We start from the raw sequence: 25833 nt of genomic DNA, 5'->3' as shown, positions 1-25833 counted from the left end.
TATTTACTGTACCTTATAGTGGAGAGGTGCATGTTAAGGTAGATATATTTACTGTACCTGATAGTGGAGAGGTGCATGTTAAGGTAGATATATTTACTGTACCCTGATAGTGGAGAGGTGCATGTTAAGGTAGATATACTTACTGTACCTGATAGTAGAGAGGTGGATGTTAAGGTAGATATATTTACTGTACCTTATAGTGGAGAGGTGCATGTTAAGGTAGATATATTTACTGTACCTGATAGTGGAGAGGTGCATGTTAAGGTAGATATATTTACTGTACCTTATAGTGGAGAGGTGCATGTTAAGGTAGATATATTTACTGTACCTTATAGTGGAGAGGTGCATGTTAAGGTAGATATATTTACTGTACCTGGTAGTAGAGAGGTGGATGTTAAGGTATATATATTTACTGTACCTGGTAGTAGAGAGGTGCATGTTAAGGTAGATATATTTACTGTACCTTATAGTGGAGAGGTGCATGTTAAGGTAGATATATTTACTGTACCTGATAGTGGAGAGGTGCATGTTAAGGTAGATATATTTACTGTACCTGACAGTGGAGAGGTACATGTTAAGGTAGATATATTTACTGTACCTGATAGTAGAGAGGTGGATGTTAAGGTAGATATATTTACTGTACCTGATAGTAGAGAGGTGCATGTTAAGGTAGATATATTTACTGTACCTTATAGTGGAGAGGTACATGTTAAGGTAGATATATTTACTGTACCTTATAGTGGAGAGGTACATGTTAAGGTAGATATATTTACTGTACCTGACAGTGGAGAGGTGCATGTTAAGGTAGATATATTTACTGTACCTGACAGTGGAGAGGTGCATGTTAAGGTAGATATATTTACTGTACCTGATAGTGGAGAGGTGCATGTTAAGGTAGATATATTTACTGTAACTGATAGTGGAGAGGTGGATGTTAAGGTAGATATATTTACTGTACCTGATAGTAGAGAGGTGCATGTTAAGGTAGATATACTTAATGTACCTGACAGTGGAGAGGTGCATGTTAAGGTAGATATATTTACTGTACCTGATAGTGGAGAGGTGCATGTTAAGGTAGATATACTTAATGTACCTGACAGTGGAGAGGTGCATGTTAAGGTAGATATATTTACTGTACCTGAGAGGAGGAAGGTGGCAGAATGGTTAAGACGCTCAGCTGCCAATACAGAGAGTCCGTGAGGGTGTGGGTTCGAATCCCGCTCTCGCCCTTTCTCCTAAGTTTGACTGGAAAATCAAACTGAGCATCTAGTCTTTCGGATGAGACGATAAACCGAGGTCCCGTGTGCAGCACGCACTTGGCGCACTGAAAAAGAACCCATGGCAACGAGAGTGTTGTCCTCTGGCGAAATTACGTAAAATGAAATCCACTTTCATAGGTACACAAATATGTAAGCATGCACTCAAGGCCTGACTAAGCGCGTTGGGTTATGCTGCTGGTCAGGCATCTGCTCAACAGATGTGGTGTAGCGTGTATGGATTTGTCCGAACGCAGTGACGCCTCCTTGAGAAACTGAAACTGAAACTGAAACTGTACCTGATAGTGGAGAGGTACATGTTAAGGTAGATATATTTACTGTACCCGGTAGTGGAGAGGTGCATGTTAAGGTAGATATACTTACTTTACCTGATAGTAGAGAGGTGGATGTTAAGGTAGATATATTTACTGTACCTTATAGTGGAGAGGTGCATGTTAAGGTAGATATATTTACTGTACCTGATAGTGGAGAGGTACATGTTAAGGTAGATATATTTACTGTACCTTATAGTGGAGAGGTGCATGTTAAGGTAGATATATTTACTGTACCTTATAGTGGAGAGGTGCATGTTAAGGTAGATATATTTACTGTACCTGGTAGTAGAGAGGTGGATGTTAAGGTATATATATTTACTGTACCTGGTAGTAGAGAGGTGCATGTTAAGGTAGATATATTTACTGTACCTTATAGTGGAGAGGTGCATGTTAAGGTAGATATATTTACTGTACCTGGTAGTAGAGAGGTGGATGTTAAGGTAGATATATTTACTGTACCTGACAGTGGAGAGGTACATGTTAAGGTAGATATATTTACTGTACCTGATAGTGGAGAGGTGCATGTTAAGGTAGATATATTTACTGTACCTGACAGTGGAGAGGTGCATGTTAAGGTAGATATATTTACTGTACCTGATAGTAGAGAGGTGCATGTTAAGGTAGATATATTTACTGTACCTTATAGTGGAGAGGTGCATGTTAAGGTAGATATATTTACTGTACCTGATAGTAGAGAGGTGCATGTTAAGGTAGATATATTTACTGTACCTTATAGTGGAGAGGTGCATGTTAAGGTAGATATATTTACTGTACCTGATAGTGGAGAGGTACATGTTAAGGTAGATATATTTACTGTACCTGGTAGTAGAGAGGTGCATGTTAAGGTAGATATAATTACTGCACCTGACAGTGGAGAGGTGCATGTTAAGGTAGATATATTTACTGCACCTGACAGTGGAGAGGTACATGTTAAGGTAGGTATATTTACTGTACCTGACAGTGGAGAGGTGCATGTTAAGGTAGATATATTTACTGTACCTGACAGTGGAGAGGTGCATGTTAAGGTAGATATATTTACTGTACCTGATAGTGGAGAGGTGCATGTTAAGGTAGATATATTTACTGTACCTGATAGTAGAGAGGTGCATGTTAAGGTAGATATATTTACTGTACCTGACAGTGGAGAGGTGCATGTTAAGGTAGATATATTTACTGTACCTTATGGTGGAGAGGTGCATGTTAAGGTAGATATATTTACTGTACCTTATAGTGGAGAGGTGCATGTTAAGGTAGATATATTTACTGTACCTGATAGTGGAGAGGTGCATGTTAAGGTAGATATATTTACTGTACCTTATAGCGGAGAGGTGGATGTTAAGGTAGATATATTTACTGTACCTGATAGTAGAGAGGTGGATGTTAAGGTAGATATATTTACTGTACCTGATAGTAGAGAGGTGCATGTTAAGGTAGATATATTTACTGTACCTGGTAGTGGAGAGGTGCATGTTAAAGTAGATATATTTACTGTACCTTATAGTGGAGAGGTGCATGTTAAGATAGATATATTTACTGTACCTGATAGTGGAGAGGTGCATGTTAAGGTAGATATATTTACTGTACCTGACAGTGGAGAGGTGCATGTTAAGGTAGATATATTTACTGTACCTGACAGTGGAGAGGTGCATGTTAAGGTAGATATATTTACTGTACCTGACAGTGGAGAGGTGCATGTTAAGGTAGATATATTTACTGTACCTGATAGTGGAGAGGTGCATGTTAAGGTAGATATATTTACTGTACCTGACAGTGGAGAGGTGCATGTTAAGGTAGATATATTTACTGTACCTTATAGCGGAGAGGTGGATGTTAAGGTAGATATATTTACTGTACCTGATAGTAGAGAGGTGGATGTTAAGGTAGATATATTTACTGTACCTGGTAGTAGAGAGGTGGATGTTAAGGTAGATATATTTACTGTACCTGACAGTGGAGAGGTACATGTTAAGGTAGATATATTTACTGTACCTGATAGTGGAGAGGTGGATGTTAAGGTAGATATATTTACTGTACCTGACAGTGGAGAGGTGCATGTTAAGGTAGATATATTTACTGTACCTGATAGTGGAGAGGTGCATGTTAAGGTAGATATATTTACTGTACCTGACAGTGGAGAGGTACATGTTAAGGTAGATATATTTACTGTACCTTATAGTGGAGAGGTGCATGTTACGGTAGATATATTTACTGTACCTGATAGTGGAGAGGTACATGTTAAGGTAGATATATTTACTGTACCTGGTAGTAGAGAGGTGGATGTTAAGGTAGATATATTTACTGCACCTGACAGTGGAGAGGTACATGTTAAGGTAGGTATATTTACTGTACCTGACAGTGGAGAGGTGCATGTTAAGGTAGATATATTTACTGTACCTGACAGTGGAGAGGTGCATGTTAAGGTAGATATATTTACTGTAACTGATAGTGGAGAGGTGCATGTTAAGGTAGATATATTTACTGTACCTGGTAGTGGAGAGGTGCATGTTAAGGTAGATATACTTGCTGTACCTTATAGTGGAGAGGTGCATGTTAAGGTAGATATATTTACTGTACCTGATAGTGGAGAGGTGCATGTTAAGGTAGATATATTTACTGTACCTGACAGTGGAGAGGTGCATGTTAAGGTAGATATATTTTCTGTACCTTATAGCGGAGAGGTGCATGTTAAGGTAGATATATTTACTGCACCTGACAGTGGAGAGGTGCATGTTAAGGTAGATATATTTACTGTACCTGACAGTGGAGAGGTGCATGTTAAGGTAGATATATTTACTGTACCTTATAGCGGAGAGGTGGATGTTAAGGTAGATATATTTACTGTACCTGGTAGTAGAGAGGTGGATGTTAAGGTATATATATTTACTGTACCTGACAGTGGAGAGGTACATGTTAAGGTAGATATATTTACTGTACCTGACAGTGGAGAGGTACATGTTAAGGTAGATATATTTACTGTACCTGATAGTGGAGAGGTGGATGTTAAGGTAGATATATTTACTGTACCTGACAGCGGAGAGGTGCATGTTAAGGTAGATATATTTACTGTACCTTATAGTGGAGAGGTGCATGTTAAGGTAGATATATTTACTGTACCTGACAGTGGAGAGGTGCATGTTAAGGTAGATATATTTACTGTACCTGACAGTGGAGAGGTACATGTTAAGGTAGATATATTTACTGTACCTGGTAGTAGATAAGGTGCATGTTAAGGTAGATATATTTACTGTACCTGACAGTGGAGAGGTGCATGTTAAGGTAGATATATTTACTGTACCTGATAGTGGAGAGGGTGCATGTTAAGGTAGATATATTTATTGTACCTGGTAGTGGAGTGGTGCATGTTAAGGTAGATATATTTACTGTACCTGATAGTGGAGAGGTACATGTTAAGGTAGATATATTTACTGTACCTGATAGTGGAGAGGTACATGTTAAGGTAGATATACTTACTGTACCTGGTAGTAGAGAGGTGCATGTTAAGGTAGATATATTTACTGCACCTGACAGTGGAGAGGTGCATGTTAAGGTAGATATATTTACTGTACCTTATAGTGGAGAGGTGCATGTTAAGGTAGATATATTTACTGTACCTGGTAGTAGAGAGGTGCATGTTAAGGTAGATATATTTACTGCACCTGACAGTGGAGAGGTGCATGTTAAGGTAGATATATTTACTGTACCTTATAGTGGAGAGGTGCATGTTAAGGTAGATATATTTACTGTACCTGATAGTGGAGAGGTGCATGTTAAGGTAGATATATTTACTGTACCTGACAGTGGAGAGGTGCATGTTAAGGTAGATATATTTACTGTACCTGACAGTGGAGAGGTGGATGTTAAGGTAGATATATTTACTGTACCTGACAGTGGAGAGGTGCATGTTAAGGTAGATATACTTACTGTACCTGATAGTGGAGAGGTGCATGTTAAGGTAGATATATTTACTGTACCTGATAGTGGAGAGGTGCATGTTAAGGTAGATATATTTACTGTACCTGATAGTGGAGACGTCCCTGACAGTGGAGAGGTGCAGGGTGTGGATGGCCACAGGTGGAGAATAAGACGGCCTGTCCATTTCCCCGTGTAGCTGACTGTGACAGGCGTGACAGGGTTATATTGATGAGGTGGGAGGGGCTGGGGGCGACACAGCATGGCTGGAGTTCACCTGCGATTTGTTCTGAAGTACCACACACAGCTCCGTGTTGATTTACTGGTTGGGGGGGGGGGGGGGGGGGGGGTTGGGTTTGGGGCAGGAAATGTGATTAACTATTTAGAGTTGTGTGGGGAGGGAGGTGGAGCACGGAGTGTGATTAGTTCACCATGGTTGAGTCTTCAGTTGTGGTTAGATCATGAAAGGCGGAAGTGGGTTTGAAGCTTAGGAGGAAAAGTATTAATAAATATTGTCAGTGTATCTTTAACTGATTAAGACTGTCTGAAGTGGGGTGATGGGATAGCAGTTGAATTTTTGGACTTTTGTTGATGATGATGATGATGTTGGTGAAAGTTGAACATCATGGAGCTTATAATTATTGTTGACAATTATTGATGATGTTTCTGTGAATTGTGGAGTGTAGTTATAATACTTTAGTGGTTGGTTAAGTAGTTATATTAGCAAAGACTGGTGATATTCGAATAATATCGTGGGTAATCCACAGCAACAGTATAGTTATTAGTGTGGTGGTGGTGGTGGCATTGTTGTACACTGCTACATATTACTAATAGTAATAGTATTTATAACAGTTCTCACTGCGCAGTTTTTATTTCTTTTCACTACAAGAGGTGTTAGACAAAGAACAGCACTGGTTCCTGTTTGCTCACAAATCTGAACGTTATGGTTTGTTGATCTCTTCTGACAGGACCTGCCAAGTCATCACCCAGTGCTGAGCTAGCAAGCATCGATATTCATCCTCACCATAAGGACAAGGCCCAGTGCTGAGCTAGCAAGCATCGATATTCATCCTCACCATAAGGACAAGGCCCAGTGCTGATCCCATGGTTGGGTTGTACGGAGACGGATGCTGTGTGTGACGGAGTTGAGGGTTAAGCACCTGGCTTCTGTTGGTCCTGTGTAGATAGGACACTGACAGCATCAGGGGCCTGTATCCAGCATCTGCTGAACTCTTGTCTGCATCAACAGAGGTTGGACACTTGCGGCACGACAACCAGTGTTTGAACATCATCAGCAGTAAGTATGATTAAGGGATGTGCAGGGAACATTGATTTTTCTCCTTGTTGGGTTCAGAAGATGGGACTGTGACATTAGCTTGTTTTTCATTACCAAAAACCATGAATGCAGTATCGGTCTTTTTTCTTTTCTTTGAGCATTCTTTCACTCTTCACCTTTACCTTTTTGTGTGGATATTTTCCATTTTTGACTCACTTGTGTAAACAAAGTGAGTCTATGTTTTAACCCGTGTTCGGTTGTCTGTGTGTGTGTCCGTGATAAACTTTAACATTGCCATTTTCTCTGCAAATACTTTGTCAGCTGACACCAAATTAGGCATAAAAATTGGAAAATTCAATTCTTTCCAGTCATCTTGTTTAAAACACACTGCCACTTCTGAGATGGGCACAAACTTTTTTTTTGTTTTAAAAGAAGCTAATTATGCACTGAACAGTTACTGTTATATATTTTTTTACCTAGGGAGATCTAGTATCTGACCTACATCAGAGCAGTACTTTGATAGTCGACAGGAATTTGGATGGGAAGGTATATTATTTTTGTCTGGGGCAGATAGTAAGAGAGGGACATTTAATCTGTAATTATCTGGTACTGGATTGGAGAGGTGCATGTTAAAGTAGATATATTTACTGTAAACCCTTATAGTGGAGAGGTGCATTTTAAAAGAAATTTACGTACCTGATAGTGGAGAGGTCATGTTAAGGTAATATATTTTCTGTCCTGACAGTGGGAGGTCATTTAAAAGGAGATATATTTACTGTACCGACATGGAGAGGGGCTGTTAAGGGGAAAATATTTACTGTACCCGATATAGAGAGGGGATGTTAAAGGGAGATAATTTACTGTACCCGATAGTGGGGAGGTGCATGTTAAGGTAGATATATTTACTGTACCTTATAGTGGAGAGGTGCATGTTAAGGTAGATATATTTACTGTACCCGATAGTGGAGAGGTGCATGTTAAGGTAGATATATTTACTGTACCTTATAGTGGAGAGGTACATGTTAAGGTAGATATATTTACTGTACCTGGTAGTAGAGAGGTGGATGTTAAGGTAGATATATTTACTGCACCTGACAGTGGAGAGGTGCATGTTAAGGTAGATATATTTACTGCACCTGACAGTGGAGAGGTACATGTTAAGGTAGATATATTTACTGTACCTGATAGTAGAGAGGTGCATGTTAAGGTAGATATATTTACTGTACCTGATAGTGGAGAGGTGCATGTTAAGGTAGATATATTTACTGTACCTGGTAGTGGAGAGGTGCATGTTAAGGTAGATATACTTACTGTACCTTATAGTGGAGAGGTGCATGTTAAGGTAGATATATTTACTGTACCTGATAGTGGAGAGGTGCATGTTAAGGTAGATATATTTACTGTACCTGACAGTGGAGAGGTGCATGTTAAGGTAGATATATTTACTGTACCTGACAGTGGAGAGGTGCATGTTAAGGTAGATATATTTACTGTACCTGATAGTGGAGAGGTGCATGTTAAGGTAGATATATTTACTGTACCTGACAGTGGAGAGGTGCATGTTACGGTAGATATATTTACTGTACCTGATAGTGGAGAGGTGCATGTTAAGGTAGATATATTTACTGTACCTGATAGTAGAGAGGTGCATGTTAAGGTAGATATATTTACTGTACCTGATAGTAGAGAGGTGCATGTTAAGGTAGATATATTTACTGTACCTGATAGTAGAGAGGTGCATGTTAAGGTAGATATATTTACTGTACCTGATAGTGGAGAGGTGCATGTTAAGGTAGATATATTTACTGTACCTGATAGTAGAGAGGTGCATGTTAAGGTAGATATATTTACTGTACCTGATAGTAGAGAGGTGCATGTTAAGGTAGATATATTTACTGTACCTGACAGTGGAGAGGTGCATGTTAAGGTAGATATATTTACTGTACCTGATAGTGGAGAGGTGGATGTTAAGGTAGATATATTTACTGTACCTGATAGTAGAGAGGTGGATGTTAAGGTAGATATATTTACTGTACCTTATAGTGGAGAGGTACATGTTAAGGTAGATATATTTACTGTACCTTATAGCGGAGAGGTGGATGTTAAGGTAGATATATTTACTGTACCTGATAGTGGAGAGGTGCATGTTAAGGTAGATATATTTACTGCACCTGATAGTAGAGAGGTGGATGTTAAGGTAGATATATTTACTGTACCTGGTAGTAGAGAGGTGGATGTTAAGGTAGATATATTTACTGTACCTGACAGTGGAGAGGTACATGTTAAGGTAGATATATTTACTGTACCTGGTAGTAGATAAGGTGCATGTTAAGGTAGATATATTTACTGTACCTGACAGTGGAGAGGTGCATGTTAAGGTAGATATATTTACTGTACCTGATAGTGGAGAGGTGCATGTTAAGGTAGATATATTTACTGTACCTGGTAGTGGAGTGGTGCATGTTAAGGTAGATATATTTACTGTACCTGGTAGTGGAGAGGTACATGTTAAGGTAGATATATTTACTGTACCTGATAGTGGAGAGGTGCATGTTAAGGTAGATATATTTACTGTACCTGACAGTGGAGAGGTGCATGTTAAGGTAGATATATTTACTGTACCTGATAGTGGAGAGGTGCATGTTAAGGTAGATATATTTACTGTACCTGACAGTGGAGAGGTGCATGTTAAGGTAGATATATTTACTGTACCTGATAGTGGAGAGGTACATGTTAAGGTAGATATATTTACTGTACCTTATAGTGGAGAGGTGCATGTTAAGGTAGATATATTTACTGTACCTGATAGTGGAGAGGTGCATGTTAAGGTAGATATATTTACTGTACCTGATAGTGGAGAGGTGCATGTTAAGGTAGATATATTTACTGTACCTGATAGTGGAGAGGTGCATGTTAAGGTAGATATATTTACTGTACCTGATAGTGGAGAGGTGCATGTTAAGGTAGATATATTTACTGTACCTTATAGTGGAGAGGTGCATGTTAAGGTAGATATATTTACTGTACCTGATAGTGGAGAGGTGCATGTTAAGGTAGATATATTTACTGTACCTGATAGTGGAGAGGTGCATGTTAAGGTAGATATATTTACTGTACCTGGTAGTGGAGTGGTGCATGTTAAGGTAGATATATTTACTGTACCTGACAGTGGAGAGGTGCATGTTAAGGTAGATATATTTACTGTACCTGGTAGTGGAGAGGTGCATGTTAAGGTAGATATATTTACTGTACCTGATAGTGGAGAGGTGCATGTTAAGGTAGATATATTTACTGTACCTGGTAGTGGAGTGGTGCATGTTAAGGTAGATATATTTACTGTACCTGATAGTGGAGACATCCCTGACAGTGGAGAGGTGCAGGGTGTGGATGGCCACAGGTGGAGAATAAGACGGCCTGTCCATTTCCCCGTGTAGCTGACTGTGACAGGCGTGACAGGGTTATATTGATGAGGTGGGAGGGGCTGGGGGCGACACAGCATGGCTGGAGTTCACCTGCGATTTGTTCTGAAGTACCACACACAGCTCCGTGTAGATTTACTGGTGGGGGGTGGGGGTGGGGGGGGGGGGGGGGGGGGGGGGGGGGGGGGGTTGGGCTTGGGGCAGAAATGTGATTAACTATTTAGAGTTGTTTGGGGAGGGAGGTGGAGCACGGAGTGTGATTTAGTTCACCATGGTTGAGTCTTCAGTTGTGGTTAGATCATGAAAGGCGGAAGTGGGTTTGAAGCTTAGGAGGAAAAGTATTAATAAATATTGTCAGTGTATCTTTAACTGATTAAGACTGTCTGAAGTGGGGTGATGGGATAGCAGTTGAATTTTTGGACTTTTGTTGATGATGATGATGATGTTGGTGAAAGTTGAACATCATGGAGCTTATAATTATTGTTGACAATTATTGATGATGTTTCTGTGAATTGTGGAGTGTAGTTATAATACTTTAGTGGTTGGTTAAGTAGTTATATTAGCAAAGACTGTGATATTCGAATAATATCGTGGGTAATCCACAGCAACAGTATAGTTATTAGTGTGGTGGTGGTGGTGGCATTGTTGTACACTGCTACATATTACTAATAGTAATAGTATTTATAACAGTTCTCACTGCGCAGTTTTATTTCTTTTCACTACAAGAGGTGTTAGACAAAGAACAGCACTGGTTCCTGTTTGCTCACAAATCTGAACGTTATGGTTTGTTGATCTCTTCTGACAGGACCTGCCAAGTCATCACCCAGTGCTGAGCTAGCAAGCATCGATATTCATCCTCACCATAAGGACAAGGCCCAGTGCTGAGCTAGCAAGCATCGATATTCATCCTCACCATAAGGACAAGGCCCAGTGCTGAGCTAGCAAGCATCGATATTCATCCTCACCATAAGGACAAGGCCCAGTGCTGATCCCATGGTTGGGTTGTACGGAGACGGATGCTGTGTGTGACGGAGTTGAGGGTTAAGCACCTGGCTTCTGTTGGTCCTGTGTAGATAGGACACTGACAGCATCAGGGCCTGTATCCAGCATCTGCTGAACTCTTGTCTGCATCAACAGAGGTTGGACACTTGCGGCACGACAACCAGTGTTTGAACATCATCAGCAGTAAGTATGATTAAGGGATGTGCAGGGAACATTGATTTTTCTCCTTGTTGGGTTCAGAAGATGGGACTGTGACATTAGCTTGTTTTTCATTACCAAAAACCATGAATGCAGTATCGGGTCTTTTTTCTTTTTCTTTGAGCATTCTTTCACTCTTCACCTTTACCTTTTTGTGTGGATATTTTCCATTTTTGACTCACTTGTGTAAACAAAGTGAGTCTATGTTTTAACCCGGTGTTCGGTTGTCTGTGTGTGTGTCCGTGATAAACTTTAACATTGCCATTTTCTCTGCAAATACTTTGTCAGCTGACACCAAATTAGGCATAAAAATTGGAAAAATTCAATTCTTTCCAGTCATCTTGTTTAAAACAACATTGCACTTCTGAGATGGGCACAAACATTTTTTTTTTTTTAAAGAAGCTAAATTATATGCAAACTGAATTTACTGTTATATTTATATTTTTTTATTCTCTAAACTTGGCACTTTGATCTGATATTCTGACACAACAACAAGAGCAGTCATTTTTATCATTTTTTGTTCGAACAGGAACTTCTTTTGCTAAGCATGGAAGTTATATTTATTTTGTATGTCTTTGGTGCAGATAGTAAAAAAGGGAAATTAATCTGTAATTAATGCTAGGGGGCTTAATTTGCTTTAAACTGAATCGAGGGTGCCGAGTCGAATCGAGTACACAGAATGTAAGAATACAATAAACACAAGCCGCATGCAACAAAATAAGGCCAAAAGGATACGCTGAACAGCCGAAAAAAGCGTAAGACGAGACAGAGCGTAAACCTGACAAGATGGCGTGTCGAGCCTTGGCCAAAGGAATGATTAAGCGCTTATAGTTTTTAGAGGCGTTTGATTGGCTGAGAGCGGTGGGCCCGTCTTTTCACTGTTAGCCGCGCGAAATTTGGCCAAGCAGAGCAAACCAATAGGCCTAGTTTGCATCAGTTTGACATGGTAAGTATATTTAACACCAAACATGGAGTATAATACAAACTCCTCCTTTTTGAAATTATGCTCAATACATAAAAAGCTTGTGTGTTTTACTCTCAGTGTGCAGGGCTTTCACTATGTTCATTCGCCCAAGTGGTCTTTTTCGGAAAATAATAAAATCAGTACGACAAGTGGACTTACAGATCTATTGGCTGAGCCATGAAGGTCATGAGCAAAAATCAGTTGCCTACGCATATTTATACATATTCAAAGCGCGTGCTCATATTCTTCGCGAACGCAAACGATGCCATTTTGTTTCAAGTTGTTGACCTGCCTGTTCAATCCTATATTCAATAGACAATACACGATAACATGTGATGGAAAGTTGGAGAAGGAGACCATTAGATATTTATTCAGAGAAAGATTTGTGAACACCTCATCACTTACTGGATTATGCCCCAAACTGCCATAAAAATATCCATAGAATCAGTCGGAATTCACAGTCAAAGGTGATAAACCATGAGAGTTAATACCCTTGAATTGATGAAACGCAAAAATTTCCAGTCTTGACTTTTCTCAAAATGAAGTCCTTTTCACTTCATATGATGTTTAGAAGTACTTGTACTTGGCTCTACATGTTATTAGTTTAACAAAATACTCAGTTTTCATATCAACTTTAAAACTATAAAACTAGAATGAACATAAAAGAGAAATTGAATCGACCGTGTCAGCCGGGTGTAACTAAACTTGTACATCTATCTAGATCCAGAGAAAACGGCTAAATGTTGCAGTGTGATTGCGGCGATAGCCACTTCTCCTTTACCATGGACTTAAAAAAAAATTTAATTGCCCTTACAGATTTTTTGAATGCCCAAGATAACCAGAATAATATGATTTAAACAACATTCTGACTGCGATAATTTGAACGTCAGTTAAGGAGCCATGATGGTGTAAGGGATAAAACAGTTTCTTCTCATCTGAACACGCGGGGTTCGAATCTGCCAATAGGACATTTTTTCTTTTCTTTTTTTCTTTTAACCCGAAGCTTTATAATAACAAATACAGAACACATTTTAACGAGTAGATTTTTTTTTTGAAGTGTATCACAAGTGAGTCTTGAAGGCCTTGCCTCTCTTGTGCTCACTTATTCTTCAATTTCTGCCAAATATATTTTTTTGGTAGTATTTCTGACAGTTTTGAATTTGGCTTCAGACTTTTAACTTGTAATGAGATATCTTGTATTAGTGATTTCCAGCATGTTTTTCTTTGAGATGTGTTCTCCATAGGGAGAGGATTGATGCAAGATGTTTGTCATAGTGTTTCCCTGACATGTGGAAGGCAGCTTCTCTGTTATGGAGACTTTTACTGTCAACATTTGCAGTTGTTGGGTCACCTTCTTGACTGTTGACTTCTCCAAAAACAAAAGATAGCAAAACAAAACAAAACAAAATAGAATAAAATATGTATATATGTGTGTATACATATATGCACAGCAAACCTGATGAATCTTTCCCGGATTAATAATTAATGCTTATTCTGGTTGTACATACACAAGCTCACACAAAACATGCACATGTGTATGCATGCGCACACACACACTCACACTCACACGCACACACACACACACATGCACACACACACACACACACACACACTCACACACACACACACACACACACACACACACACACACACACGTGTACAACACACATCACACACACACATACACCACACACAAACCACGCACGCATGCACGCACACACATAGTTTCAGCTCTACAGAAAAAAAGCACATCATCCTATGGAGTTAATGATTACGATTTTTTCGTGACTGATTAAGATTTTCTGTGATTGCCCCTTTTTTCCAAACAAAGTGGAGTGTTGGCCTTGTGGTGACCTGTCCAAGATTTTCTGTGATTGCCCCTTTTTTCCAAACAAAGTGGAGTGTTGGCCTTGTGGTAACCTGTCCAAGATTTTCTGTGATTGCCCCTTTTTTCCAAAGTGGAGTGTTGGCCTTGTGGTGACCTGTCCAAGATTTTCTGTGATTGTCCCTTTTTTCCAAACAAAGTGGAGTGTTGGCCTTGTGGTAACCTGTCCAAGATTTTCTGTGATTGTCCCTTTTTTCCAAACAAAGTGGAGTGTTGGCCTTGTGGTAACCTGTCCAAGATTTTCTGTGATTGCCCCTTTTTTCCAAACAAAGTGGAGTGTTGGCCTTGTGGTAACCTGTCCAAGATTTTCTGTGATTGCCCCTTTTTTCCAAACAAAGTGGAGTGTTGGCCTTGCGGTAACCTGTCTGTGTAGGAAGTAGAAGTGAGAGAATCTCAGTGCGTGGGATCTAATCCCTTACTCACCAGAATGATCTCCCCTTCAAGTAGACCTTGAGTGGATGTCTGGACGCTAGTCATTCAGATGAGATAATCACGGTCCAATTTGTAGCATGCTCTTAGCACACATTAAAGAACCCATGGCAACAAGAGACTTGTTCCTTGATAAATTCTGTAGAAAAATCCTTTCTGATAGTGAAACACTAAAACAGATACACTTACATACAGAAAAAAAAGGAGGAAAAAGGTGGCATTGTACTATGGTGGTGAAACACTAAAACAGATACACTTACATACAGAAAAAAAGGAGGAAAAAGGTGGCATTGTACTATGTGACATGCTGTCCCTGGGGACAGCGGCCAGAATTTCACTCAGAGAATTTTATCTGTTCATGACAAAAAGGCACTACAAATCAAAAGTACAAACTGTGGTTCCAGTTGCAGAAGGGTTTGATTTGTGGGGTCTGGTGCTGTGGGTGCAGATCACACACACACACACATACACACACACACACACACATGCATACACACACTCTCTCTCTCTCTCTTTCTCTGTTTCAGCTCCATAAAAAAGCAAATCATGAGGTTAGATATTAAAAATTTTCTTTCTTTGACACTGTCTACCAGACAGGGCACCGTGGCAGAATTGGTTTGGCATTGGACTTGTGATCCAGAATTTGACCAGTGATCAGAGTTTGACCAGTGATCAGAGTTTCAGGCTTTGTTTTGGCACCATGTTGAGTCCTTGGGAAAAGAATTCACTTCTTAGGTGGCCATGAAATTAAAAGAGGCTATGGGACCTTGGACATTTTTAACGACTATGATTTTCACTGCCCTGATAGTCATATAAGTCAACAGGACTTCTGACCTTGATAACCAACATGAATTCACTGCCCTGATAGTCATATAAGTCAGTGGGACTTCTGACCTTGATAACCAACATGAATTCACTGCCCTGATAGTCATATAAGTCAACAGGACTTCTGACCTTGATAACCAACATGAATTCACTGCCCTGATAGTCATATAAGTCAGTGGGACTTCTGACCTTGATAACCAACATGAATTCACTGCCCTGATAGTCATATAAGTCAGTGGGACTTCTGACCTTGATAACCAACATGAATTCACTGCCCTGATAGTCATAGAAAGCAGTGTGACTTCTGACCTTTATAACCAACATGAATTCACTGCCCTGATAGTCATAAGACTCAATGGGATTTCTGACGTTTTTAACCAACATGAATTAACTGCCCTGATAGTCATGACTCAATGGGATTTCAGACCTTTTTAACCAGCATGAATTAACTGCCCTGATAGTCATGACTCAATGGGATTTCTGACCTTTTTAACCAACATGATTTCACTGCCCTGATGGTCTAAAACCACCACAGGCGACTTTAGTTGACTAGACATTGCACCGCCATAGAACAATGACTAACCTTTGTTCCCTGACCCAGTTTGAAGTGAACATGTCCATTGTGTTGTTTTGACATGAACCAAAGCCTGTGACTGACAGCATCATTCCCAACATTTTTAGGGCTGAGGGGTGTTTTTCACACAGAAATTGGTGGTGAAAGAGTTAACTTTAACTAAACAGGGCTGTGTGGTGGTTGCAGTGGCAGAGCCAGGGGCAGGCTTTGACTCACGGGGCCTGGGGCTGAGGGCCCAGAAGAAGCTGCTGGGCAAGATGTCCAGCAAGAAGATCGCCAAGGCCTTCATCGACGACACGACGGGCCGCATTCTGGACAACACCTACCGCATCCTGAAGGACTACAAGGGCAACAAGAAGGAGGCAGAGAAAGTCATGAAGAATATGATCAAGATCGTGATCAAGGTGATTTTTTTGTTTTTCAGTTGTATGAGCTTTATAAAGGTAGCATTCTTAAGTATGTGTAGCTTTATGATAGAGATCACGATCATCATGAAGTGAATTATTCTTCGAGTTTTACAAAGGTAGCACTATTAACTCTTTCACTGCCATAGGCAACTTCAACATAACTGGCAGATTTCTAAAGGGATAGGTCTATGTGCATATGTTACGTAACTCATTGGTATTGTTTCAGGTGGGCATTTTGAACAAGAATGACCAGTTCAATGCCGATGAGCTGAAGCTGGCCACTGACTTCAAGAGAAAGTTCAACGCCTTGACGATGACCGTCATCAGCTTCTGGGAGGTGGAGTTCACATACGACCAGAAATTTGTCACTTCCAGCATTGAGGAGTGTCGGCAGCTTCTCCAGGACATCATTGCACGCCATCTAACGGACAAAACCAAAGGCCGGATCGATATGGTCTTCAACACCTTTGCTGACCATGAATTTCTGAACGCTTTGTTCGCTCGGAAGGGCAACATGGGCCCGCTGATGGACACAATTGTGGAGGACCTGCACAAACAGATTGACGAAGGCAATTTGTGACACTGACACAGGTTGAGGCTGTCGCCAGAAGATAATCAGTATCATCATGTGAAGATATCATCACTCATGACTGCAAAATAAACAACAACAAAAAGCGAGAATATAGCCAGAGGTTTAAACCTGTGGCGTGGTTACTGATCCTGGCCTGTGAAGGAGATGGCAGTTTCAGTTGATGATTAGGACACAGACATTTTGCTGTCAGAAAGCTTGTGATGGCAGTTTCAGTTGATGATTAGGACACAGACGTTTTGCTGTCAGAAAGCTTGTGCAAGCCTGGTGGGGTGGGGTGGCGGATGCCAGTGTGTTCTTTTTTCTTTCTGTTTTTTTTTTTAAGATGCTGAACCGAGAATCTGAGTGGCAAGTGGTTCAAAGAGATCCCTTGGTGACATGGGACCAGTTTTGTGGCTACCTTGTTCTGTCTTGAAATCCTTTGATGAGGAAATAACTGTATTGATTTAGATGCACACACAGCATGAGCAACAAGTGGATGCAAACAAGTTAGTTTGTTTGACAAAGTCATTTTGAAACCCACATGTCCCTAGCATGCAAGTGGATGCAAACAAGTTAGTTTGTTTGACAAAGTCATTTTGAAACCCACATGTCCCTAGCATGCAAGTGGGTGCAAACAAGTTAGTTTGTTTGACAAAGTCATTTTGAAACCCACATGTCCCTAGCATGCAAGTGGGTGCAAACAAGTTAGTTTGTTTGACAAAGTCATTTTGAAACCCACATGTCCCTAGCATGCAAGTGGATGCAAACAAGTTAGTTTGTTTCACAAAGTCATTTTGAAACCCACATGTCCCTAGCATGCAAGTGGATGCAAACAAGTTAGTTTGTTTGACAAAGTCATTTTGAAACCCACATGTCCCTAGCATGCAAGTGGATGCAAACAAGTTAGTTTGTTTGACAAAGTCATTTTGAAACCCACATGTCCCTAGCATGCAAGTGGATGCAAACAAGTTAGTTTGTTTGACAAAGTCATTTTGAAACCCACATGTCCCTAGCATGCAAGTGGATGCAACAAGTTAGTTTGTTTGACAAAGTCATTTTGAAACCCACATGTCCCTAAATTCATACTCTCATTCTCACACACGCGCACACGCTGGTCTTATCCCATTCTTTATTTTTCTTCCCCAGGTCTAATGCCATTTTAAAGTTTTATTGAAAAACAAATGAACAAACATGTTATTTGCTCACACTGACATAAATATAAACAAAATAAGATATGTTTGATCTGCAAAATCTTGTGTTCATGGTTATGATGGGCAGAATTTTGTTTCCAGATGTAATAAGCGAAAACATTTACAAACAGAAATATTGCAGACAAAATATTATGTCCCAAATTTTGACAAAAGTGTGAATATTATGTGTCAGTTTTTTATTTACAGAGAATGTGATAAATCACTGAAAATTTGATACTTTTAAGGAAGAGTATTATTAACAAGGTGAACGGACAAGTCAAAACACTTTCAGTGACTAGGCGTCAGATTTTCCAAGATATTAAAGCCACAGTGGAATTACTTCAGATATTGTTTTTACATAAAATGTACATGTATCTGGATTTGGACAGTAGTTAACAAAATAGATATTCTTCCCAATAGATAAGGAATGATGGAAATAGAAGGTACACACCATTTGGTAAACAGAGAATGAAACTGCTGATTTATATTCTTGCTGATTCCATCCTGACAAATTAACAAATGGCAACCTCCCCTAACAAAAACAGACAAAACAAACAGCAATAAAAATTTTTAAAAAATTTAAAAAACGTTTGTTGTGAGCAGCTGAAGCCTATGTGGAAAAGAACCCACAACTAGTTCTCTTAAAGTGAAGTCTATGTGGAAAAGAACCCACAACTAGTTCTCTTAAAGTGAAGTCTCTGTGGAAAAGAACCCAAAACTAGATTCTCTAAAGTGAAGTCTATGTGGAAAAGAACCCAGAACTAGTTCTCTTAAAGTGAAGTCTATGTGGAAAAGAACCCAAAACTAGATTCTCTAAAGTGAAGTCTATGTGGAAAAGAACCCAAAACTAGATTCTCTAAAGTGAAGTCTATGTGGAAAAGAACCCAGAACTAGTTCTCTTAAAGTGAAGTCTATGTGGAAAAGAACCCACAACTAGTTCTCTTAAAGTGAAGTCTATGTGGAAAAGAAACCACAACTAGATTCTCTAAAGTGAAGTCTGTGTGGAAAAGAACCCAAAACTAGATTCTCTAAAGTGAAGTCTATGTGGAAAAGAACCCAAAACTAGTTCTCTTAAAGTGAAGTCTATGTGGAAAAGAACCCACAACTAGTTCTCTTAAAGTGAAGTCTATGTGGAAAAGAAACCACAACTAGATTCTCTAAAGTGGTCTGTGTGGAAAAGAACCCACAGCTAGTTCTCTTAAAGTGAAGTCTATGTGGAAAAGAACCCACAACTAGTTCTCTTAAAGTGAAGTCTCTGTGGAAAAGAACCCAAAACTAGATTCTCTAAAGTGAAGTCTGTGTGGAAAAGAACCCACAACTAGTTCTCTTAAAGTGAAGTCTATGTGGAAAAGAACCCAAAACTAGATTCTCTAAAGTGAAGTCTATGTGGAAAAGAACCCAAAACTAGATTCTCTAAAGTGAAGTCTATGTGGAAAAGAACCCACAACTAGTTCTCTTAAAGTGAAGTCTATGTGGAAAAGAACCCACAACTAGTTCTCTTAAAGTGAAGTCTATGTGGAAAAGAAACCACAACTAGATTCTCTAAAGTGAAGTCTGTGTGGAAAAGAACCCAAAACTAGATTCTCTAAAGTGAAGTCTATGTGGAAAAGAACCCAAAACTAGTTCTCTTAAAGTGAAGTCTATGTGGAAAAGAACCCACAACTAGTTCTCTTAAAGTGAAGTCTATGTGGAAAAGAAACCACAACTAGATTCTCTAAAGTGAAGTCTGTGTGGAAAAGAACCCACAGTTAGTTCTCTTAAAGTGAAGTCTATGTGGAAAAGAACCCAAAACTAGATTCTCTAAAGTGAAGTCTATGTGGAAAAGAACCCAAAACTAGATTCTCTAAAGTGAAGCCTATGTGGAAAAGAACCCAGAACTAGTTCTCTTAAAGTGAAGTCTATGTGGAAAAGAACCCACAGCTAGTTCTCTTAAAGTGAAGTCTATGTGGAAAAGAACCCAAAACTAGATTCTCTAAAGTGAAGTCTATGTGGAAAAGAACCCAAAACTAGATTCTCTAAAGTGAAGTCTATGTGGAAAAGAACCCAAAACTAGATTCTCTAAAGTGAAGTCTATGTGGAAAAGAACCCAAAACTAGATTCTCTAAAGTGAATCCTATGTGGAAAAGAACCCCAAACTAGATTAACTTAGTGAAGCCTATGTGGAAAGGAAGCAAAACTAGATTCTCTAAAGTGTGTATTGAAATAAGGTGACCAAGATTTTTCCCTTTGATCTGTTTTAGTGAAGGGGATAAATGAACAAGGTGTGTGCCATGATGTATTTGATTATGCAAAAAAAAAATTTTTTGGACAGTTTGTTTTGCCATTGTTTCAGGTGATGGGAAAGTTGATTGATGTGCAATTGCTTGTGCTTTGCTACATGCTTATATTTCTTTTCTCATTATCTTGTACACCACTTTTCTTTGAATATTGTGCCTTGCAGTTGCAGTCATCTTTTAAGTGCCTTGTGTGTGTGTGTTTTGTGTGTATGATATATATATTTATATTTTTAAAGAATTAATAATCTGTCTATAATACACATACATATATACATATATATACACACATACACATACACATATATATTTATACCTGTACATAACATATAATGTATGTATTTCTTTTCAGTTGTTTGAACGCTGTCTTCATTATTGGTGAAGTTGTGGATAGTGACTGCTCAGAACCAGATCAACAAATGTTTGATAATGAAGGGGTTGAATTCAAGATAGTGTGGCTAAAGGTTGCATTGGACAAGGGGTAAGACTGAATTGCTTGCAGGCTGTATTGAGCAATATTGTGGCTGAGACTGATATGGGTAATCATCATGAAGGGTAAAGTTTCACATCTGATTTTGTCAGATTTGCTTACAACTCCCTCTCTTGCTCCCCACCTCTTCCCACTCTTCCACTCTGATTCTTCCACTGATTCTTCCACTCTGATTCTTCCACTCTGATTCTTCCACACTGATTCTTCCACTCTGATTCTTCCACTCTGATTCTGATTCTTCCACTCTGATTCTTGCACAGACTGTTATATGTGCTGTTCTAAATTTGCTGAAAACTGATTCTGTCAGCATGGTATCTTTTTTGTTTGTTTTGTTTTTATTGGGTTTTTTTCAAGTAGGGGTGTGGGTTGAGTTAGTTTGCTTTGTTTGCAGTTTCCAGCAAAGCTTTTATGCCAGAATGTTGGAAGACAATGGAAAGATCAGTCAGGAGTAACAGTGGAAGAGCACTGTGTTGTGGCAGCAGTGTATAGTAACAGTGGAAGAGCACTGTGTTGTGGCAGCAGTGTGTAATATTGAAATTCTAAACTTAATGGAGCTTCAGGAATATTTTACCATTTACAAATGCTTTCAATTTTCAAATAGAGCTGTTAAAAGCTTTGATATTATGCGTTCCTTTGATGAACATTTACCATTCCATGTGTTTAGTGGATGGCCATTAATATTTACGACCTATTAAACGTTGAGAGTCAGTTAAACCAAAATTTTCCATGGTTATTATGTAATGATTAGTGCATATACATTACAATAATGTCATTTCACTGTCTTTCTGTAAGTGACTTAGGGTAAGGTCCAAACCTAATTAATGATTTTAATGTTGAAAGGCTGGCACCAATGTATGTATTATTTTGGGATGAAATAACAAATAATCACATTTTAATTTTTTTTTAATCTGTTTTAGGAATAGCAAACAAAAGAAAAGGAGAAAAAATGCAAGAAAATATTTGCCAAAATAGATGGTTAGTGAATACATTTGTCACGCCATTCTGAGATTTGATATTTAGGACTTGATTCCAGCTCAGTAAAAGTTCAGTCATTTTCCGTTTGGTTATTTCAAAAGGAAACCATTTTGAAAAGAAAAATCACACAATTTCTCTCACAGGCTCACTTTTTTTCCCAGGAGGGTGAAAAATGTTTTTATGGGATGATGCATTTCTTCTTGAATTGATGTGTACTCATGAAAAAAAAAATCCAAGCCTGATATTTCTTCTTTTACCATATATTACATGTTCAGGTTGAAATTCTCAACTTTGATCATTTAACCAGAATCCTATTTCTTTACTTGTATTTTGACTCCGTTTTATAATATGCATGAGCATGTTTTATGAGAAATGTATTTTTCTTCAACTTGTATTGTAGATGTTTTTTCTTTTGAGTTTTTGTTAAGTTATTGTTGACTTACATATTTATGAATAAGGCAGATGTTATAACAGAGGTACCAGTAAATTAACATACTTCTTGAATAACAAGGAGATGGGCGCAATAGCCAAGTGGTTAAAGCGTTGGACTTTCAATTTGAGGGTCCTGGATTCGAATTTCGGTAACGGCACCTGGTGGGTGAGGGGTGGAGATTTTTCTGATCTACCAGGTCAACAGATGTGCAGACCTGCTAGTGCCTGAACCCCCTTCGTGTGTACACGCAAGCTGAAGATCAAATACACATGTTAAAGATCCTGTCAGCGTTTGGTGGGTTATGGAAACAAGAACATACCCAGCATATCCCCGAAAACGGAGTATGGCTGCCTACATGGCATACACATAATAAAAGCCCTCTCGTGTAAATACGAGTGAATGTGGGAGTTGCAGCCCACGAACGCAGAAGAAGAATGAAAACAGGAAAATAGCAATGGTGACAGAAGTCCAGATGGAAAACAGCCTGTTTTCAGAGAATGGATATTACACAGTCATGGACCAGAACTGTTCCATGGATTAAATCATGTTTTAGAAATTAAAGGAATCAGAAATGATTGTTAATTACGGGTTGTGTGAGTTTCGCTGCATTTGTTGGGTGAATGTGTGGTGTGACTGGTAGTTAAAGGTCACATTTGTTGGGTGAATGTGTGTGGTGTGACTGGTAGTTAAAGGTCACATTTGTTGGGTGAATGTGTGTGGTGTGACTGGTAGTTAAAGGTCACATTTGTTGGGTGAATGTGTGAGGTGTGACTGGTAGTTAAAGGTGTGGTGTGACTGGTAGTTAAAGGTGTGGTGTGACTGGTAGTTAAAGGTGTGGTGTGACTGGTAGTTAAAGGTGTGGTGTGACTGGTAGTTAAAGGTCACATTTGTTGGGTGAATGTGTGTGGTGTGACTGGTAGTTAAAGGTCACATTTGTTGGGTGAATGTGTGGTGTGACTGGTAGTTAAAGGTCACATTTGTTGGGTGAATGTGTGGTGTGACTGGTAGTTAAAGGTCACATTTGTTGGGTGAATGTGTGAGGTGTGACTGGTAGTTAAAGGTCAAATTTGTTGGGTGAATGTGTGGTGTGACTGGTAGTTAAAGGTCACATTTGTTGGGTGAATGTGTGTGGTGTGACTGGTAGTTAAAGGTCACATTTGTTGGGTGAATGTGTGAGGTGTGACTGGTAGTTAAAGGTCACATTTGTTGGGTGAATGTGTGAGGTGTGACTGGTAGTTAAAGGTCACATTTGTTGGGTGAATGTGTGAGGTGTGACTGGTAGTTAAAGGTCACATTTGTTGGGTGAATGTGTGGTGTGACTGGTAGTTAAAGGTCACATTTGTTGGGTGAATGTGTGTGGTGTGACTGGTAGTTAAAGGTCACATTTGTTGGGTGAATGTGTGTGGTGTGACTGGTAGTTAAAGGTCAAATTTGTTGGGTGAATGTGTGTGGTGTGACTGGTAGTTAAAGGTCACATTTGTTGGGTGAATGTGTGTGGTGTGACTGGTAGTTAAAGGTCACATTTGTTGGGTGAATGTGTGTGGTGTGACTGGTAGTTAAAGGTCAAATTTGTTGGGTGAATGTGTGTGGTGTGACTGGTAGTTAAAGGTCACATTTGTTGGGTGAATGTGTGTGGTGTGACTGGTAGTTAAAGGTCAAATTTGTTGGGTGAATGTGTGTGGTGTGACTGGTAGTTAAAGGTCACATTTGTTGGGTGAATGTGTGAGGTGTGACTGGTAGTTAAAGGTCACATTTGTTGGGTGAATGTGTGTGGTGTGACTGGTAGTTAAAGGTCACATTTGTTGGGTGAATGTGTGTGGTGTGACTGGTAGTTAAAGGTCACATTTGTTGGGTGAATGTGTGTGGTGTGACTGGTAGTTAAAGGTCACATTTGTTGGGTGAATGTGTGAGGTGTGACTGGTAGTTAAAGGTCAAATTTGTTGGGTGAACGTGTGGTGTGACTGGTAGTTAAAGGTCACATTTGTTGGGTGAATGTGTGAGGTGTGACTGGTAGTTAAAGGTCACATTTGTTGGGTGAATGTGTGAGGTGTGACTGGTAGTTAAAGGTCAAATTTGTTGGGTGAATGTGTGGTGTGACTGGTAGTTAAAGGTCACATTTGTTGGGTGAATGTGTGTGGTGTGACTGGTAGTTAAAGGTCACATTTGTTGGGTGAATGTGTGTGGTGTGACTGGTAGTTAAAGGTCACATTTGTTGGGTGAATGTGTGAGGTGTGACTGGTAGTCTGGTAGTTAAAGGTCACATTTGTTGGGTGAATGTGTGAGGTGTGACTGGTAGTTAAAGGTCACGTGGGAACAGTGAGATGGATTGTACGCTGCATATGTTTATGTTGTGAGGATTTGGTGTTTCTTCCATTTTCATTCTGTATGTATTTGAGAGTAATATTTTCCTGAATTGTGATGGCAGTAATGATGTGTGTGTGTGTGTGGTAGCCTTGTGGTAATGTGCTGGACTATGAAGCAAATGTTCACGTTTAGAGTTCCGTATGAACTATAATTTTTAGTCTGCCCGCTACTTGGTCTTCAGTGGTGTTCTTGATGTTAGTCTTTCAGATGAGACGATAGACTGAGGCGCCTTACAATAGACTTAGGTTCCATGCAATAGACTGAGGCTTGATACAATAGACTGAGGTTCCATACATGTGCAGCATCCACTCAGCACTCCTGGAAGAACCCACAGCATTAAAAGGGTTGGCATAATTCTGCAGAAAACACAGGGCCTTTGATAGCGAAACGAGCACTCTTGGAGACAGAAAAAATTTATTGATGGCCGTGTACTGTGGTGAAGTGCTCTCTGGGCAGAACAGCCAGTTTACAACAGTACAATACACAGTCTCTGGGCAGAACAGTCAGTTTACAACAGTACAATACACAGTCTCTGGGCAGAACAGTCAGTTTACAACAGTACAATACACAATCTCTGGGCAGAACAGCCAGTTTACAACAGTACAATACACAGTCTCTGGGCAGAACAGTCAGTTTACAACAGTACAATACACAGTCTCTGGGCAGAACAGCCAGTTTACAACAGTACAATACACAATCTCTGGGCAGAACAGTCAGTTTACAACAGTACAATACACAATCTCTGGGCAGAACAGTCAGTTTACAACAGTACAATACACAGTCTCTGGGCAGAACAGTCAGTTTACAACAGTACAATACACAATCTCTGGGCAGAACAGTCAGTTTACAACAGTACAATACACAATCTCTGGGCAGAACAGTCAGTTTACAACAGTACAATACACAGTCTCTGGGCAGAACAGTCAGTTTACAACAGTACAATACACAATCTCTGGGCAGAACAGTCAGTTTACAACAGTACAATACACAGTCTCTGGGCAGAACAGTCAGTTTACAGAACAGCCAGTTTACAACAGTACAATACACAGTCTCTGGGC

The 25833-nt window shown here is 39.5% G+C and overlaps 1 protein-coding gene across 2 annotated transcripts; it reads left to right on the top strand.

Moving 5' to 3' along the window:
• The first annotated feature begins 11000 nt into the window (after window positions 1-11000).
• Window positions 11001-21444, top strand: LOC143296868 (tumor necrosis factor alpha-induced protein 8-like). Of its 2 annotated transcripts, XM_076608834.1 has the most exons (4): window positions 11001-11120; window positions 11173-11380; window positions 16259-16476; window positions 16706-21444. In XM_076608834.1, coding segments are annotated over exons 2-4 (573 nt in total). In that variant the 5' UTR covers window positions 11001-11120; window positions 11173-11379; the 3' UTR covers window positions 17060-21444. The 2 variants fall into 2 exon arrangements, with proteins under 2 accessions (XP_076464949.1, XP_076464948.1); XM_076608833.1 differs by having other exon boundaries at window positions 11001-11380.
• Window positions 21445-25833: the final 4389 nt, after the last annotated feature.

This window comes from Babylonia areolata, chromosome 22, assembly GCF_041734735.1.
Source record: "Babylonia areolata isolate BAREFJ2019XMU chromosome 22, ASM4173473v1, whole genome shotgun sequence".
Classification (NCBI taxonomy): domain Eukaryota; kingdom Metazoa; phylum Mollusca; class Gastropoda; order Neogastropoda; family Buccinidae; genus Babylonia; species Babylonia areolata.
This window is presented reverse-complemented; position numbering and strand designations above follow the sequence as displayed.